The sequence below is a fragment of the Oncorhynchus mykiss genome, chromosome 29 (genome assembly GCF_057628025.1).
Source record: "Oncorhynchus mykiss isolate SJ-2025 chromosome 29, ASM5762802v1, whole genome shotgun sequence".
Classification (NCBI taxonomy): Eukaryota; Metazoa; Chordata; class Actinopteri; order Salmoniformes; family Salmonidae; genus Oncorhynchus; species Oncorhynchus mykiss.
The window spans coordinates 45,246,934-45,266,182 of record NC_143050.1 but is presented as its reverse complement, the minus strand read 5'-3'; the positions used below and the strand labels follow the sequence as shown (position 1 = coordinate 45,266,182).

Below are 19,249 nucleotides of genomic sequence, written 5' to 3'. Positions count from 1 at the left end.
TTCTGTAGGTCCTATGATTAAGTGTAGTCTTGCCCAGGAGTTCACACGGAAAGACACTGGCACAACGAACCGCCCTTGCTGTCTCTGCCTGGCAGGTTCCCCTCTCTCCACTGGGATTCTCTGCCTCTAACCCTATTACATGGGCTGAATCATTGGCTTACTGGTTTTCTTCCATGCCGTCCCTAGGAGGGGAGCGTCACTTGAGTGGGTTGAGTCAGTGACGTGGTCTTCCTGTCTGGGTTGGCGCCCCCCCTTGGGTTGTGCCGTGGCGGAGATCTTTGTGGGCTATACTCGGCCTTGTCTCAGGATGGTAAGTTGGTGGTTGAAGATATCCCTCTAGTGGTGTGGGGGCTGTGCTTTGGCAAAGTGGGTTGGGTTATATCCTGCCTGTTTGGCCCTGTCTGGCCCCGTCCGATGACACCCCCGGGGGTGTCATCGGACGGGGCCACAGTGTCTCCTGACCCCTCCTGTCTCAACCTCCAGTATTTATGCTGCAGTAGTTTATGTGTCGGGGGGCCAGGGTCAGTCTGTTATATCTAGAGTATTTCTCCTGTGTCCTGTGTGAATGTATTAACTATGCTCTCTTTAATTATCTCTTTCTTTCTTTCTCTCTCTCTATTGAGGGACCTGAGCCATAGGACCATGCGTCAGGAGTACCTGGCATGATGACTCCTTGTTGTCCTCAGTCCACCTGGCCGTGCTGCTGCTCCAGTTTCAACTGTTCTGCCTGCGGCTATGGAACCCTGACCTGTTCACTGTGATTACTATTATTTGACCATGCTGGTCATTTATGAACATTTGAACATCTTGGCCATATTCTGTTATAATCTCCACCCGGCACAGCCAGAAGAGGACTGGCCACCCCTCATAGCCTGGTTCCTCTCTAGGTTTCTTCCTTGGTTTTGGCCTTTGCAGCAGCATACAATAAATTTTTGACATTTTTGGACTCACCTTGTTGTGCTGTGCTCACTTGAACAGGAAGTTGGCGCAGCAGTCCTTTGTGGGCAAATTTTGTCATCAAAGTCTGTCATTCTCTGAATTTATGGTGCTTTCAAAACAACTGGTAACTCAAAAAAAAAAGGTTGAATCATGATGACGTCATTGATCTTCAGGTTGTAACTCTATAACGAGGCCGGATTTACAATTCCGAGTTGGATGACCATTCAAAACATATTTTCTCAGTAGGTGCTCGTTTATTCCCGACTTCCCAGTTGTCTTGAACTCACTGAAGTCAAGTTTTCTCCATTCAGAGTTAACAGTTGTTTTGTGCAAGGCACAAATCATGCTCCATTAACAGCATGGCCAATGTTGAATGCTCATCATTTTCAATTTGGAAAATAGCCCCTTAATCCCAGATTTGGGACAACACAGCCACTGTCACTGATTCCTTCCAAACCACTCATTGTTGAATTTACGATTTTCAACTTGTTGTGTAATGTTTATGTACAATGGCCAATGAGCACAATATGGCCATGTTTGTATGCAACTTTATTAAGTCAATTATATATATTTGTACATTGTTTGCAAACTGATATGCGCCAGGTATTAGTGCCTAAATAACATGCAAAACAGGCAAGGCCAAAATTACGGGGCTCAAAACAGGTGCCCTGAATGACGGGTGCCACTGATCTCGTCTAATGATGTACCTCTGAGGATGTCAATGGTAGTAATGCCGTGTGAGTTGAAAGTGAAATTAGGCTAGTCTTTCGAGTTTTGCCACACTGCCCAGCGTGCCCATTCCAGAGCCTACCCGTCTCACGAGCTAACAGCTCTAAAGAGAGGAATACCAAAATGTCTAATTTCCCTCAAATGAATTAGTTATTTTCACTATGGTTCAATGTGTGGCTCAGTGTGGTATTTTACTAAATAGACTACATTTAATGACAATACAATTACCAGTCTAGCCTATCAAGGCTTTATAATCACTAGGCTATGTGATCCCATTTGTTTTTAATACCGCCTTTGAGCTTTTGGTGACAGCTACAGTAGACTAAACCAGGCACCCAATATAGATTATATTCATGTCTGTAATGTAGCAATTTCTGATTGAGTTTAACTCTGCCCTGGCTGGCTGCGCACGCAGAATTCAACCAGAGCGCGTCGTGTGGTCTGGCAGTTTCCCTCTGTTCTTCATCTCCTCCGTAACCCGCTGGTGAGAACGACTGACTATGGTTTCTGCCCCGACCGGGAATACACCAAGGAACAACACATCTTTGAGAATGAATGGATTATATGCCGGCCTCGGGGTCAGAAATGACCATCCACTCGCGGAGGTGCGCGCTGTGGGTTCAGGGTAGGCTGCGAAATTGATGTAGGCTAAAGCTTAAACAATTGGCATCCCAGCTTCGTCAATAACAGCTCGTGGGTACCGAACCATTCTAATTTCATTTTCTACCATAGTGCATTGAGGATATCAGTTATTTTTTTGTCGTTTATTTTGACATTTCCCCCCTTCTCGTTGCGCAGTTAAATGTCTCGGCTGAGACAGGATTCGCGTCATGCTTCGCGTCATGCTATTTATGCGATTTGTATTTTCTTCTCCACGTAAAGACCAACAGCTCAGAGGCATATGAAAGAGATGTGACACGGATTCCACACATCGAAGGAGGGGGGCTGCTCAGAGAAGAATATGAAAAAGCAAGACATTGGAGAGACCATCCATTTTGTGTCTGGAGAAGATTTTGAGGAAGGGGACACTGGGATAGGCATAATTATAGAAACAGAAGCCTCTGAATATACATTCATCGACATGGGAGCACCCAGCTGTGAAAATACATGTTGGGCCTATTAATTGTATGATTACAATGACTAGGGCTATATGATAATGGCTGGATCATATCCAATAAAACATCATTACATTTGATTCCATCTTGTTGGGAAAAATACAATAGGAAAAGATGACCCAGAAATCGTGATGACCCTGTCATCCACCAGTGCCTTCAGCTTCATGTTATAATGTGGAGTGGCTGCCGGAGAATATAAACTAAATTGTACATAAATATTGCCGATTTGTAGGCATGTGGGATTTTATCATAGACTAGGCCTATTTCATAATGTAACAACTTCCTTTTGCATATTTATTTCAAGGCAAACGTTGAATTATTGTCTGTTGGGGGCGTATCCATTCCAAGTGACAAATGAAATGAATATCGACATTGGAATTTGACATTAAAGGGTGCAACCTCGATATAATTGAGACTAATGTAACAATCCAAGGAAACTTCCCTTGGCACACAGAAAATAAGTTGGTCTATAGCTGTCATATGAATAGATGGCCTCCCAATGCTCAAGTGAATGATGGTCTTTATTCCCAATGTTATTTGTACACCCTCCACTAATTTCTGGATTCAAAATGTATTACCCTGAATGGAAACCATAGGTGGCCCACTTGATTTGAAACAAGTGTTTTTTTTTCTCCCATTGCTGAACATGTTTTTCAAACGCAGACAATAGTCTTACTGTCAAGTGCGATAAGCTTTTTTGATGCTTATAGTCAGATTTTTTGTGAGTGACATTAACAGAGGTGGAATTGATGACACATATCTTGACACCGTTGTTGTACTCCGAGGATATTGCACGGTACAAGCCAGGAGCACTACCACTGGAAATTCGACACAATTCAAGTGCAAGTTCAAGTTTTTGTCTGTTTCGCTCAAAATGTGGAGAGTTGTATTGTAGCAGTGCCTCGCAACAGAAGAAGAACAAGAAAGGGAGATGAATCCGAGAAGGTGATGATGATGCTGGATACACAGGTAACAAAAACATTATAGTTTGCATGAAGTTATTGATGACAAAGGTGATTGTGTTTTCATCTGTAGATCTAGGCTATCTGGACAGACATTAAAGAGAAAATATCATTTGTCACCAAAACACATCAATGTATGGTCTGATTTGCTATTTAATCACTATTTATTTGCTTTATCACGATGAATGCAAAAACAGCATTCAGAGTACAAACGAATATAAACAACCTGGATGTAGTTGCTAGAATGTTTTGGAATAGATTTATCATAATAATTCACTATTCAAATAATCACCCCAGGCAGGGGGATGCTCTTTGTATGGACTTTACAAAAGAGATTAGGGCCTGTGACAAGGCAGATTATGGCTAGTCATGGCCAGCGTGGTGGATGTCACAAAACTATGATTCCTAAAAGACGTGTCCAGAGATTTGGTCAACTTCATCATGGTCAGCTATACAATATGGACCACTTGTTCATGTCCTCATTGCATGTAGTGCAACAAGACCAGGGGTTGGAACCAAATAATAATTTTCACTGGAAAGCAACTTTCACTGGAGACGGGGGCGCATGGCGCATGCCCCCCCGCCTCACAAATGTTATCATTGCAATGTGATACAAAGAGTCGGTGTAGACCTTACAGTGAAATGCTTACTTACAAGCTCTTAACCAACAATGGTTTAAGAAGTGTTAAGTGAAAAAATAAATGTAACAAATAATTCAACAGCAGCAGTAAAATAACAATAGCGAGGCTATATACAGGGGGTACCGGTATAGAGTTGGCTATGCCGGATGAAGTGATATGACATGCTATTCTATAAAATCCTTTCTCTGTAACTAATATTACCTGATTGAGCTAATCATGTAAATGTAATTAACTAGAAAGTCGGGGCACCACAAAATAATATTTATAGAGCAGTTATCTTCCGAATAAACTCTTAAAGACCTAGTAATATTTTACATCAATAGCAGTCAATATTAATCGTCACCTTATTTCAGTCTCATCTGAAAGTTGTAAATTCTTGGTTATCTTCACGAACCCTGAAACAGCAATACAAAATTGGGTTTAATTATTTATTTACTACATACCTAATTAATCACACAGAATTACATATACATAGAATGAATCATACCTTGATTACAAATGACGTCATAAAGGAAAACGTCCCTAGTGGACGGAACAGATATGACAGCTGGTTACACAAAGAAAAGGGGGCTGGGTTTGAGTGAAAGAGCGGGAAGACTGAAGAACAAAGGGAGAAGCGACGTCTCTATTGGGCCGTAGGCAGCTACTCTATCGTAAAATACAGAATCTTATGCATTCTAAATTACCGCCCATTTGGAAAAGGAAAATGCAATAAATATTTACTCTGAGCTGCGTTTCAATAGGGTGGTAGATGGAATGCTGTGTTGCCCAACAGAGTCCTTTGTCCTTTGAAGAGTGTCTCTGGTGGTGAACGGGAAACATTGTAGTGTCGTCGTTGTGTGGTAGATGGAATACTCGGGCCGTCCTTTCCTAGCCCACGTTTACAGGGGCCTCTGCTAACTCAACGGCTAGGAGGTATCACTTCTGTTGTGAATAAGAGTTCAAAGTTCATACCATTCGCAACTAAAGCTCACGCTGAGGTTGGCTTAGATCTGTAGTTGACATGTTAGTCCTTTTAAATGTATGGACTGTCGTTCTATCGTCCTCGGAACAGGAGGTTACATTTTCGTCAAGGGCTTATATAGTGGAGGGAGAAAAGGGTGTGTTTCATAGTTTATAACCCATGTCTCTTCACAGGGGCAGGCCACTGATTGAGCAGAGCCCTAACCTTATGAAAACCCAAATCTCTCATTTGGAAGCTAAAATTAAATTAAATATTTTCACAAATAATGTATATTTAAACATTTGAATTGCACAACAATTCCATGTGAATCTGATAACTATAATGTGTAGACTATAATGTGTAGACTCCCAGATACAGTTTATGTCATCCTGTCATCAGTCCTAATGTCTCAGATGACAACCGAACTGACATCATATTCATTAAGTACCAAGGCATATTTTCAACTGGTTCTATTACCGAAATATGGTTAATTTCTCTCCACTTGTTTGATGTTCCCACTCTCTATGTTTAACAAGGGCTATTCAAGAGTCACTGTGTAGAGTCAAGAGAGAGAGGGGGGAAAGGTATTTATGGGGGGGTCATAAACCTTACCCACAGGCCAACGTCATGACAGAGTCAATGTGCGGTAATTGAAGTAATATGTATATGTAGGTAGAGTTAAAGTGACTATGCATAGATAATAAACAGAGAGTAGCAGCAGCTTAAAAGAGGGGTCTGGGTAGGCCTTTGATTAGCTGTTCACGAGTCTTATGGCTTGGGGGTAGAAGCTGTTATGAAGTATTTTGGACCTAGACTTGGCGCTCCGGTACCGCTTACCGTGCGGTAGCAGAGAGAACAGTCTATGACTAGGGTGGCTGGAGTCTTTGACAATTTTCAGGGCCTTCCTCTGACACCGCCTGGTATAGAGGTCCAGGATGGCAGGAAGCTTGGCCCCAGTGATGTACTGGGCCGTACGCACTACCCTCTGTAGCGCCTTCCGGTCAGTTGCCATACCAGGCATTGATGTAACCAGGCTCTCGATGGTGCAGCTGTAGAACCTTTTGAGGATCTGAGGACCCATGCCATCTTTTCAGTCTCCTGAGGGGGAATAGGTTTTGTCGTTCCCTCTTCACGACTGTCTTGGTGTGTTTGGACCATGTTAGTTTGTTGGTGATGTGGACACCAAGGAACTTGAAGCTCTCAACCTGCGCCACTACAGCCCTGTTGATAAAAATGGGGGCGTGCTCAGTTCTCCTTTTCCTGTAGTCCACAATCAACTCCTTTGTCTTGATCACGTTGAGGGAGAGGTTGTTGTCCTGGCACCACACGGCCAGGTCTCTGACCTCCTCCCTATTAGCTGTCTCATCGTTGTCGGTGATCAGGCCTACCATTGTTGTGTCATCAGCAAACTTGATGATGGTGTCGGAGTCATGAGTGAACAGGGAGTACAGGAGGAGACTGAGCACGCACCCCTGAGGGGCCCCAGTTTTGAGGATCTGTTAGGGTTTTTTTCCGGTGAAGGAGAGGCGGACCAAAATGCAGCGTGGTTTCTATTCATGGTACTCTAATAAAGACTCTACACATGAACAAACTAACAAAACAATAAACGAAACCCGAAAACCTAACAGCCTATACTGGTGCAAAACAAACACAGAGACAGGAACAATCACCCCCGAAACACTCAAAGAATATGGCTGCCTAAATATGGTTCCCAATCAGAGACAATGATAAACACCTGCCTCTGATTGAGAACCACTCCAGACAGCCATAGACTATGCTAGAAAACCCCACTAAGCCACAATCCCAATACCTACGAAAAACCCCAAGACAAAACACACCACATAAAAAACTCATGTCACACCCTGGCCTGACCAAATAAATAAATAAAGAAAACACAAAATACTAAGACCAGGGCGTGACAGGATCAGTGTGGCGGATGTGTTGTTACCTACCCTTACCATCTGGGGGCGGCCCGTCAGGAGGTCCAGGATCCAGTTACAGAAGGAGGTGTTTAGTCCCAGGGTCCTTAGCATAGTAATTAGCTTTGAGGGGACAATGGTGTTGAACGCTGAGCTGTCGTCAACAAACAGCATTTTCACGTAGGTGTTCCTTTTGTCCAGGTGGGAAAGGGCAGTGTTGAGTGCAACAGAGATTGCATCACCTGTGGATCTGTTGGGGCTGTATGCAGATTGGAGTGGGTCTAGGGTTTCTGTGATAATGGTGTTGATGTGAGCCATGACCAGCCTTTCAAAGCACTTTATGGCTACAGACGTGAGTGCTATGGGTCAGTAGTCATTTACCTTAGTGTTCTTGGGCACAGGGACTATGGTGGTCTGCTTGAAACATGTTGGTATTAGTAAGTTAATATAAGTATTATAAGTTAACTGCCACTTGATTCTCCACCCACGTATGCAGCCTACTCTATTTCAATGAGACCACACATACTAGGCAATCCTGAACTCTCATGCCCATCTAGGAGAGGTAGGCTACTGAAGTTGATGCAGCAAATTCTGAGTGTGTGAATAATGCAAAAAATATGTGCTTTTAATACAATAGGTAGGTTTACGCATACAAAGCAGAAAGAGGACTGTTTCCAAATAATCTGTGGGACAACAAAAATATTAGAATCCCAAAGTTGTCTGTCTGACCATCCGCAGCATGAAAAATGATCCGCAATGATCTCTGTCGGGACCCGCAGGAATGCAGCCCTCTAGTGCAGTCAGTACACAACACTACGCTCATCATGTGTTAGCAAGATAAGATGGTGACAGGGGTTCCAGCAGGGTCAGACAGCCAGGGAAGACCAGTCTACAGAGCTCAGGGGAATTTTGCAGAATATTAACACTACCAGTGAATGATACAAAGTTCCATCTTCAGAAGATAGATAGAGCTACAGTAGCTACAGGACAGCATCTTAAAGCTACAGTCTGGGATCTGGGAATAATGGTAATTTCAATTATTCAACCACGGATTATATTTTTGGATAATATAATATATAAAAGTATTTGGTCAGCCACCAATTGTGCAAGTTCTCCCACTTAAAAAGATGAGAGAGGCTTGTAATTTTCATCATAGGTACACTTCAACTATCACAGACACAATGAGAAAAAAAATCCAGAAAATCACATTGTAGGATTTTTTATGAATTTATTTGCAAATTATGGTGGAAAAAAAGTATTTGGTCAATAACAAAAGTTTATCTCAATACTTTGTTATATACCCTTTGTTGGCAATGACAGAGGTCAAACGTTTTCTGTAAGTCTTCACAAGGTTTTCACACACTGTTGCTGGTATTTTGGCCCATTCCTCCATGCAGATCTCCTCTAGAGCAGTGATGTTTTGGGGCTGTTGATGGGCAACATGGACTTTCAACTCCCTCCAAAGATTTTCTATGGGGTTGAGATCTGGAGACCGGCTAGGCCACTCCAGGACCTTGAAATGCTTCTTACGAAGCCACTCCTTCGTTGCCCGAGCGGTGTGTTTGGGACCATTGTCATGCTGAAAGACCCAGCCACGTTTCATCTTCAATGCCCTTGCTGATGGAAGGAGGTTTTCACTCAAAATCTCACGACACATGGCCCCATTCATTCTTTCCTTTACACGGATCAGTCGTCCTGGTCCCTTTGCAGAAAAAACAGCCCCAAAGCATGATGTTTCCACCCCCATGCTTCACAGTAGGTATGGTGTTCTTTGGATGCAACTCAGCATTCTTTGTCCTCCAAACACGACGTGCTGAGTTTTTACCAAGAAGTTCTATTTTGGTTTCATCTGACCATATGACATTCTCCAAATCTTCTTCTGGATCATCCAAATGCTCTCTAGCAAACTTCAGACGGGCCTGGATATGTACTGGCTTAAGCAGGGGGACACGTCTGGCACTGCAGGATTTGAGTCCCTGGCGGCGTAGTGTGTTACTGATGGTAGGCTTTGTTACTTTGGTCCCAGCTTTTTGCAGGTCACTCACATTCACCGTTCTTGTGATCATTTTGACCCTACTGGGTGAGATCTTGCGTGGAGCCCCAGATCAAGGGAGATTATCAGTGGTCTTGTATGTCTTCCATTTCCTAATAAATGCTCCCACAGTTGATTTCTTCAAACCAAGCTGCTTACCTATTGCAGATTCAGTCTTCCCAGCCTTGTGCAGGTCTACAATTTTGTTTCTGGTGTCCTTTGACAGCTCTTTGGTCTTGGCCATAGTGGAGTTTGGAGTGTGACTGTTTGAGGTTGTGGACAGGTGTCTTTTATACTGATAACAAGCTCAAACAGGTGCCATTAATACAGGTAACGAGTGGAGGACAGAGGAGCCTCTTAAAGAAGAAGTTACTGGTCTGTGAGAGCCAGAAATCTTGCTTGTTTGTAGTTGACCAAATACTTATTTTCCCCCATAATTTGCAAATAAATTCATTAAAAATCCTACAATGTGATTTTCTGGATTTTTTTTTCTAATTTTGTCTGTCATAGTTGAAGTGTGATGAAAATTACAGGCCTCTCTCATCTTTTTAAGTGGGAGAACTTGCACAATTGGTGGCTGACTAAATACTTTTTTGCCCCACTGTACACCAAGGTAATTCTTTGTCATGCCTCATTTTAGGAGGATTAGGAGGCATAAAACACAAAAGGAGACATATTTGAATATGTTATTGTCTTGTGAACACTGGCTGAATTCTGGTAAAGAGTATGTCTACAGATTCTCCCTTCGCCCTGTTTTTGTTTGCTTGGAAATGTTATCTGAAGAAACTGTGTAACCAAGCATGTATAGCGGCTAAGAAATGCATTGCCATTAATTGGAAGATTGGTTATCCTTCAAGAATGTCAAGTTATGTATCACTAGATTAGATTTATTACAAGATTAAGTGTATACTGGTCGACTTTCATAAAGTCTGGATGCCTTACAAGGAATACAGTACGACTAAAGGAGTCTGTATTGAAAACATGTCCATGTCAGTGGAGATACAGATTTAGGCTGTCTCTAGCTGCTGGGCTGCTCAGTCCTGGCCCTGGTGGATCTGACGTCCTGTGGGTTGTCCCTCTGGCCTTGGCCTAACACACTCAAAACCAATGAATGATTCATTAAGATCCTAAAGCTGAGTGTGGTGTATTGGATTGGGGCTCTGCAGGGTGGTGGACTCCTAGGGACAGGACAGGGCGACCCAGCTATATTGTGTGCAAGGAAAAAGAGCTCCACAGTACTATTAGGCCTATGAGATTAATTATATGGAGGATTTGCTGTTTCTGTGTGTTAATGTATATTTGAGGTGTATGTCTTTCTTGTTGTTGTTTCCAAACCTTTCCCTTGGGAATAAAAAAATGAAAGGTGTGAACTGGGAAGGAAATTGTGTTGGGCGGCTCGGGCTGGCTGGTCGGTCTGGCTGAAATTTAATAAAGACAATCAAAAGTCTTATATTTGTCCAATTTGTTCATTTCTTAGGCTATTGATTAAAGGTGCAACTCAAAATGTATTATTTAAATCCCTTTATCTAGTTCAGTCTTATTAATCAAATCAATATATTTATAAACCCCTTCTTACATCAGCTGGCATCTCAAATTGCTGTACAAAACCCCAAACAGCAAGCAATGCAGGTGTAGAAGCACGGGGGCTAGGAAAAACTCCCTAGAAAGGCCAGAACCTAGGAAGAAACCTAGAGAGGAACTAGGCTATGCGGGGTGGCCAGTCCTCTTCTGGCTGTGCCGGGTGGAGATTATAACAGTAATGGACATGATTTGGAAAGGCACCTGTCTATATAAGGTCACACAGTTGACACTGCATGGGAGAGCAAAAACCAAGCCATGAGGTCAAAGGAATTGTCTGAGGATTGCGTTGAGGCACAGATCTGGGGAAGGGTACCAAAAAAAGCATTGACGGTCCCCAAGAACACAGTGGCATCCATCATTCTTAAATGGAAGATGTTTGGAACCACCAAGTCTTTTCCTAGAGCTGGTCGCCCGGCCAAAATGAGCAATCGGGGGAGAAAGGCCTTGGTAAGGGAGATAACCAAGAACCCAATAGTCATTCTGACAGAGCTCCAGAGCTCCTCTGTGGAGATGGGAGAACCTTCCAGAAGGACAACGACCCGAAGCACACAGCCAAGACAACGCAGGAGTGGCTTCGGGACAAGTCTCTGAATGTCTTTGAATGTCCTTGAGTGGCTCCCCATTCAACCTGACAGAGCTTGAGAGGATCTGCAGAGAACTCCCCAAATACAGGTGTGCCAAGCTTGTAGCATCATACCCAAGAAGACTCGAGGCTATAATCGCTGCCAAAGATGCTTCAACAAAGTACTGAGTAAAGGGTCTAAATCCTTATGTAAATGTGATATTTCCGTTTTGCAAAAATGTATAGAAACCTGTTTTTGCTTTGTCATTATGGAGAATTGTGTGTAGATTGATGGGGGGGGGGGGGGGGGGGGGGGTAAACAATTTAATCTATTTTAGAATAAGTCTGTAAAGTTACAAAATGTGGAAAAAGTCAAGGGTTCTGAATAATTTTCGAATGCACTGTATATTTTTCCTTTCTGTTCCTTTTTTAACCTGTGGAATCAACTGTTTTTTACATTTAGCTCATTAAATTACTTCACCGATGAGGATAGAGCAGGCAAGCTAGTTGTTTACATGCCTGATTGACAGAAGAGTGTAGCCTATGGCGCAAGATACGACTGAAATTTTGCAGGTGGGGAGAGATGCAAGAGAGGTTTGAGAAGGCTTGAATCGCTGGGCATCTTGTAATGACATGCATTATCTGAATTAGGTCCACAGAATTATACCTAAGAGGAGTGGCTACTATGGAGGAACTTTGAATGTCCTTTGAGCTAGCTAGCTAACAAGCTTGTGTGTACAGACCGGCACCAGAATTAAAAACACTTCTTACCTTTTTGTAGTTAATAAATCCAATGTGAAACTGATTGCTATGCCTATAGTAGCCTAAACTAGCATTGGAAAAGTGAATCCATTCCATCTCTAGCTAAGACAGATTGAAATTTACTGGGGGGAGGGGTGGTCCAAAATAGGGGAAAGTTGTCAAACGTTTCTTTGTGCTGTGGGGAGGGTTGTGTGTTTTTTGGGGGGAGGGCACAGGGGAGGGAATTGCATTTTTTTATATCACTCTTCTGATCATATTTTCCCTATAAACAATGGCTTGACTTACTTTTTATATTACCCCAATAAAGTTATGAAACGTTTGTGAAGGTTTGGTATGGTGTGGCTATTATTAAGCTTTAAGTACTGCAGGCCTATGATATGAAGGCAGTGCACCCGTGTGCTCCAACGGACTCTGACAGTTGAACTTAACGTGAGGAAGACTGTTTCAGGCCTACCAGAGTTACTCCTATAGTCAAACAATATAATGCGTATCATTATACATATTGTTACAGGCCGGCTCATAGCCTGTGGCAAAAATGAGGGTACACGAACAGGTATAGGCCAAAAAAGGTTCTTTATTATAAACCAAAACTATTAACTTTAAACAAAGAAAAAGGAATGAGGTGTGAAAGTATCATAATGTAGGGTGTATGTAAAGTGCAGGGATGCGTGAATCTGTGTGTGTGAATATGACTGAGTGAATACTATGCAAAACTACAAAGGAACAAACAAAACAGGATCATACATGGAGGAGCAGAGAGAGAGAGAGACAAGAGTGGTTAGTGAAGCAGTTTAAATACCATGAGCCCAGGTGGCTCCAATCACTAACGACCCTCCTCTGCCTGCAGGAGGAACCGCCTCTGCAATGCAGGATCGAAAATGTATGAACGTTTACATCTTTATAGCCGTCTGACATAAAGAAATGCTTCATAGCATGCCACTGGCATATCTCTGTCTCTCTGGGGTTAGGCCTAAGCTTCTCTCCCTTTAAATAGGCTTTATATATTTATTAAAATATGAATATCATACAGTGGACAGCTAAGCCTATAGCCCTTTGCATGCAATGCCCTAATTGCTGACAATGTAAAGGTCTTGAGACGACAGACGCTGGGAGACGGGAAACAGGTACAGGGTGAGGATTTAATAATAAATAGACATGAAAAGAAGCAAAAACAGAATCTGGACAAGAGAAAAAAAACAACATCAATGCAGACACAGGGATGAAACTGAGGAAGTGACAGATATAGGGGAGGCAATCAATGACGTGATGGAGTCCAGGTGAGTCCGCTGAGGCGCTGGTGTGCGTAACGATGGTGACAGATGTGCGTAATGATGAGCAGCCTGGAGTGCCAGAGAGGGGGAGCTGGAGCAGACGTGACAGACAGCTGAACCGTGAGGTGGACAATTATTGTTTTAGGAAAGTAGCCCCCCACCAAAAAATTATAAAAATTGTACTTTAATTTAGCATTTCTGTAATGTGTCTGTATCTATGTAATCGTGTATGTATTTTTGTGCAGCCCCGTTCACTTTAAAGAATCTTTGTGTATATATATATATATATAGTTGAAGTCGGAAGTTTACATACGCCTTAGCCAAATACATTTAAACTCAGTTTTTCACAATTCCTGACATTTAATCCTAGTAAAAATGATCTGTCTTAGGTCAGTTAGGACCACCACTTTATTTTAAGAATATGAAATGTCAGAATAATAGAATGATTTATTTCAGCTTTTATTTCTTTCATCACATTCCATGTGGGTCAGAAGTTTACATACACTCAATTAGTATTTGGTAGCATTGCCTTTTAATTGTTTAACTTGAGTCAAACGTTTCGGTTAGCCTTCCACAAGCTTCCCACAATAAGTTGGGTGAATTTTGGCCCATTCCTCCTGACAGAGCTGGTGTAACTGAGTCAGGTTGGTAGGCCTCCTTACTCGCACAAGCTTTTTCAGTTCTGCCCACAAATTTGCTATAGGATTGAGGTCAGGGCTTTGTGATGGCCACTCCAATACCTTGCCTTTGTTGTCCTTAAGCCATTTTGCCACAACTTTGGAAGTATGCTTGGGGTCATTGTCCATTTGGAAGACCCATTTGCGACCAAGCTTTAACTCCCTGACTGATGTCTTGAGATGTTGCTCAATATATCTACATAATTTTCCTTCCCTCATGATGCAATCTATTTTGTAAAGTGCACCAGTCCCTCCTGCAGCAAAGCACCCCCACAACATGATGCTACCACCCCCATGCTTCACGGTTGGGATGGTGTTCTTCGGCTTGCAAGCCTCCCCCTTTTTCCTCCAAACATAACAATGGTCATTATGACCAAACAGTTCTATTTTTGTTTCATCAGACCGGAGGACATTTCTCCAAAAAGTACGATCTTTGTCCCCATATGCAGTTACTAACTGTAGCCTGGCTTTTTTTATGGCAGTTTTGGAGCAGTGGCTTCTTTCTTGCTGAGCGGCCTTTCAGGTTATTTAGATATAGGACTCGTTTTACTGTGGATATAGATACTTTTGTACCTGTTTCCTCCAGCATCTTCACAAGGTACTTTGCTGTTGTTCTGGGATTGATTTGCACTTTTCACACCAAAGTACGTTCATCTCTACGAGACAGAACACATCTCCTTCCTGAGCGGTATGACGGCTGCGTGGTCCCATGGTGTTTATACTTGCGTACTATTGTTTGTACAGATGAACATGGTACCTTCAGGCGTTTGGAAATTGCTCCCAAGGATGAACCAAAGTTGTGGAGGTCTACAATTTTTTTCCTGAGGTCTTGGCTGATTTCTTTTGATTTTCCATGATGTCAAGCAAAGAGGCACTGAGTTTGAAGGTAGGCCTTGAAATACATCCACAGGTACACCTCCAATTGACTCAAATGATGTCAATTAGCCTATCAGCAGATTCTAAAGCCATGACATAATTTTTTGGAATTTTCCAAGCTGTTTAAAGGCACAGTCAACTTACTGTATGTAAACTTCTGACCCACTGGAATTGTGATTATAAGTGAAATAATCTGTCTGTAAACAATTGTTGCAAAAATGACTTGTATCATGCACAAAGTAGATGTCCTAACTGACTTGCCAAAACTAGATGGATGGTTGAAAAACAAGTTTTAATGACTCCAACCTAAGTGTGTGTAAACTTCCAACTTCAACTGTATATATGTATTTTTTAACACACACACACACACATATATATATATATATATATATATATATATATATATATATATATATATATATTTACAAGAATTAATCAATCCAATGGCAACTCATGTAGGAGATGAGGAGAGGAAGTCACATAAGAGCATTGGGACCATTATCATCCTCATCCTCTCTTACTCCATCCATGTCATGTGACCTCTTGGCCACAAAGCCGTCCTGTTCCGTTTACCCTAAGGCATCCAGAATCCTTTGAGATTTCGCCTTCGGAGCCTCCGTTTGTTGCACGTGTTTGAGGACCGGAGAGGTGAGCACTGGGGGTAGGGTACAGTCGTTGTTTGTTGGTTTGTTTGTTCGACTCTGGTGGTGGCAGAAGGAGTGGCTGGTTGTGCTGTTCCCGTGGGCCTTGCCTCTACTGCAGAGTTCTCCAACTCCAGTCCTGGAGAGCTACTACCGCACCAGTTTGACCAGTTTGCTGATATGCAACTGTAACAACATGTACCTACAATGTAGTTGCACTGCTAACCTATTTAATTACTAAGGTTTTGGTCCATAATATAAAGTAAAATCCATAAATCCATCTATTCATAAGACATTTTGTTCCTGTGAGATTGTCAGCATATTCAATAATGTTTGTTACTGCCAGTAGAAGACTTTGGACTAATTGAACTCTCCCAGGTCTCACTCACTCGCTCCCTCTCTCTCTGTTTTGCCTAGTTACAGTGTATCCCTCCTTTGACTTATTTATTATTCTTAAACATTCATCCGATTACTTTGGAGATCCTCAATGGCATTTTGCTCCGAGCTACCGTTCACCTAAACCTTTAGCTTGTGGTGCTAATGCTAGGCTAACCTAGTGTGGGAACTGGGAAGCCATTTCAGTTTTAGGTCTCTTTCTCTGGCAGTCTGAATCAGAGTGAATGGGCTGGAGAGAGTTGGACTTGCAACGTTTTACTGGGCTTGAGCCAGGTCAATAAATAATAGACAAGAGAGTAGAGAGACAGATGCAGGCTTGGAATGTATCCGGAAGAGATCGATAGAGATCGATAGACTTTATAATTTTTTAAAAACTTTATGTCCACGTTTAGCTACACTTCTAATCTCTGTTTCTCACTGTTCTTGTGGTCTTTAAAGCCACACTCTGCAAGTCTCCTGTGACAACAAAAACATAAATGCAGTAATACTGTAGGTCTTTTGTTTTTTACATTTGATACAATAAGACAGCTACACTAATCAGATTATTAAGGTATTTAGAAGTCATATTTTTCCAAATCAAGGAGTGTATTTCATTAGTTGAAATGAGTGGAAACCTTACAGACTTTAGCTCGTCCTGTTTATCTCCCCTTTAATATGACTTGTCTGATTGGAGATCAGTCTTATTGTGCGACCAAGCATGCCCATCTGCCGAGGACAGATCAGTCTCTGTGCAGCCAAAGTATTGTTGTGTGTGTGTGTGTGTGTGTATATGTGTGTGCGTGCATGTTAATGTGTGTGTGTGTGTTACGGGAAGCACTGTAGGACCACCACTTATAATGTTCTTGTAATTTGACACAAGAAGTGGAGATGAACTTGATGTTTGTGACCCTTTGTAAACTTTTGGTCATGAGAATTGTTCTCACAAATAGATACAGTATGTATGTTTGTATTTGTGAGTTTCCTTTCTGATGATGTATATGTGGTTCTGTTACTAAAAGAATGTGCAGCAAAAATTCGGAATGGCAGCCTATATACCCTATAGTGTGACCATAAACTTTAGAGTAGCCACAGTGAAACAGATCATACTCATCCGTCTGCCCTCTTTGGCCCCCTTGTGAGAGCGTTGCTATGCTAATAGGCTAGAGACAGCCAAGCCTGTGACCTAAGCCTCCATTGGCAAACAGCCCAGCTCGGACCACTGTGGGAAAATGGGGAGTCCTCCAATTCCCTTAGCTAGAACTCTACTCCCTGCTGCTGCACTGCCCATATTAGTGCTTTATAGGAGAAGACCTGAATTGAGAGCAAAAACCGTCCCCAACTGCTGTAGGGTGGCAGGTAGCCTCAAAGGCTGTGCAGAGTTGCTGGATTTTGGCGGGAACTGGAACACGCTGTCGTACACAATGATCCAGTGGATCCAAAACATGCTCAATGGGTGGCATGTCTGGTGACTATGCAGGACATGGATGAACTGGGATATTTTTAGCTTCCAGGATTTGTGTACAGATCCTTGTGACATGGGGCTGTGTATTATCATGCTAAAACATTAAGTGATGGCGGTGGATGAATGGCATGACAATGGGCCTCAGGATCTCGTCACATTATCTCTGTGCATTCAAATGCCATCGATAAAATACAATTGTTTTAGTTGTCCGTAGCTTATGCCTGCCCATACCATAACCTCACCACCACCATGGGGCACTCTGTTCACAACGTTGACATCAGCAAACCGGTCGCCCACACGACACCATACACGTGGTATGGGGTTGTGAGGCCGGGTTGAGCGTACTGCCAAATTCTCTAAAACAATGGTGGCTTATGGTAGAGAAACTAACATTAAATTATCTGGCATCAGCTCTGGTGGACATTCCTGCAGTCAGCATGCCAATTGCACACTCTCAACTTGAGCCATCTGTGGCATTGTGTTGTATGACAAAACTGCACATTTTAGAGTGGCCTTTTATTGTCCCCAGTTGCACCTGTGTAATGGTCATTCTGTTTAATCAGCTTCTTGATATGCCACACCTGTCAGGTGGATGAATTATCTTGGCAAAGGAGAAATGCTCACTAACAGGGATGTAAACACATTTGTGCATATGGAACATTTCTGTGGTATTTTTATTTCAGCTCATGAAACATGGGACCAACACTTTACATGTGGAGTTTATATTTTTTTTCAGTATAACATATTATGCTTTTATATAGCATTCTTATGCATTCTTAGGGTTTCACAAATGTCGTTTTTAGTTTTGTAGGTTATAGATAGGCCCTAAGCATCATTTCTAGAAGTTAACCATCCCCATATTTTCTATTGTGTTGGTATACATGAGGAAGAAGATGCTTCAGGTTTTGGTGTGAGTTGGACAATGCATTGGAACCAGCTGTGATAGAGAGCTGTGTCACCGAACGTGTCCAGTAGGTGTCTCTGTCACTCCTGTGAATTGTTGGCCTGCCCAGCTGTTTACAGTGCAAGCTGGTCTTTCCCAGATGTTTTTGCTCTGCGCTGGGCCTTGTATTCAGGGAGTTCTGTTGATGAACAGGAAAGGAAAGTTACAGATGCATGATCTTAATTGGATCACCCTGTTGCAGGAGAACTTTCGTGCAATGTAGGACATTTAAAACTTGTAGTGTATTTGAGGTTTAAAAAGGAATTCTGAAGTTTGTCATTTCCATTTAGAAATTTCAGACTTGATTATGATTTATGAAAAATGTATCAACCCCTACAAAAATATCCATTAATTATAATCCACGTAATCTTTCACATTTCCTTTTGCTGCGGGATAATTTTCCTGCTGAACCTGACTCATATTAAGGTCCCACATCTGTACATAAAGGCTGGGAAAAAAATTAATTCCTGTTTTTGTGCAAGGCCGGCCATGTGTTCACAGGACATGAAACCTTTGTGAAATAAAAGCAGAAAATACATGACTAATTGTAAGCTAATCATGAGGAATATGTTTAATGAACATCCGTGCTTTTCCCTGTATTATGGTGATTTCGTAAAAACAATGTTATTGTGATTCATTATAATTTGTACATTGCGTACATTTCTGCATTCCCTCTCAATGGTCACAGAGAACACACCACATTTTCAATTCTAACGCATAGAAAGCAGCTTATTTATCAATGTGCACCCAATTGTGATAAGCATCAATTAACCAAACAGTCCAAAGTGAACAGCCAATATGGCCGCCAAACCACCAGCC

The 19,249-nt window shown here is 42.2% G+C and overlaps 1 protein-coding gene across 9 annotated transcripts in view; it reads left to right on the top strand.

Moving 5' to 3' along the window:
- The first annotated feature begins 2,044 nt into the window (after window positions 1-2,044).
- The window catches only part of LOC110509485 (ral guanine nucleotide dissociation stimulator), a 202,458-nt gene continuing 185,253 nt past the window's right edge, over window positions 2,045-19,249 (top strand). For 6 of the 9 annotated variants that reach the window (XM_090227332.1, XM_090227330.1, XM_090227331.1 and 3 more), the window contains exon 1: window positions 2,045-3,752. Coding sequence is in view for 3 of the 9 variants with exons in the window: in XM_090227333.1 (XP_090083459.1) it covers window positions 3,732-3,752 (21 nt within the window). In the remaining 6 variants the exon portion in view is untranslated. The remainder of the gene's footprint in view (window positions 3,753-19,249) is intronic. The other 3 variants (XM_090227333.1, XM_036967706.2, XM_021590372.3) reach the window with 2 other exon arrangements.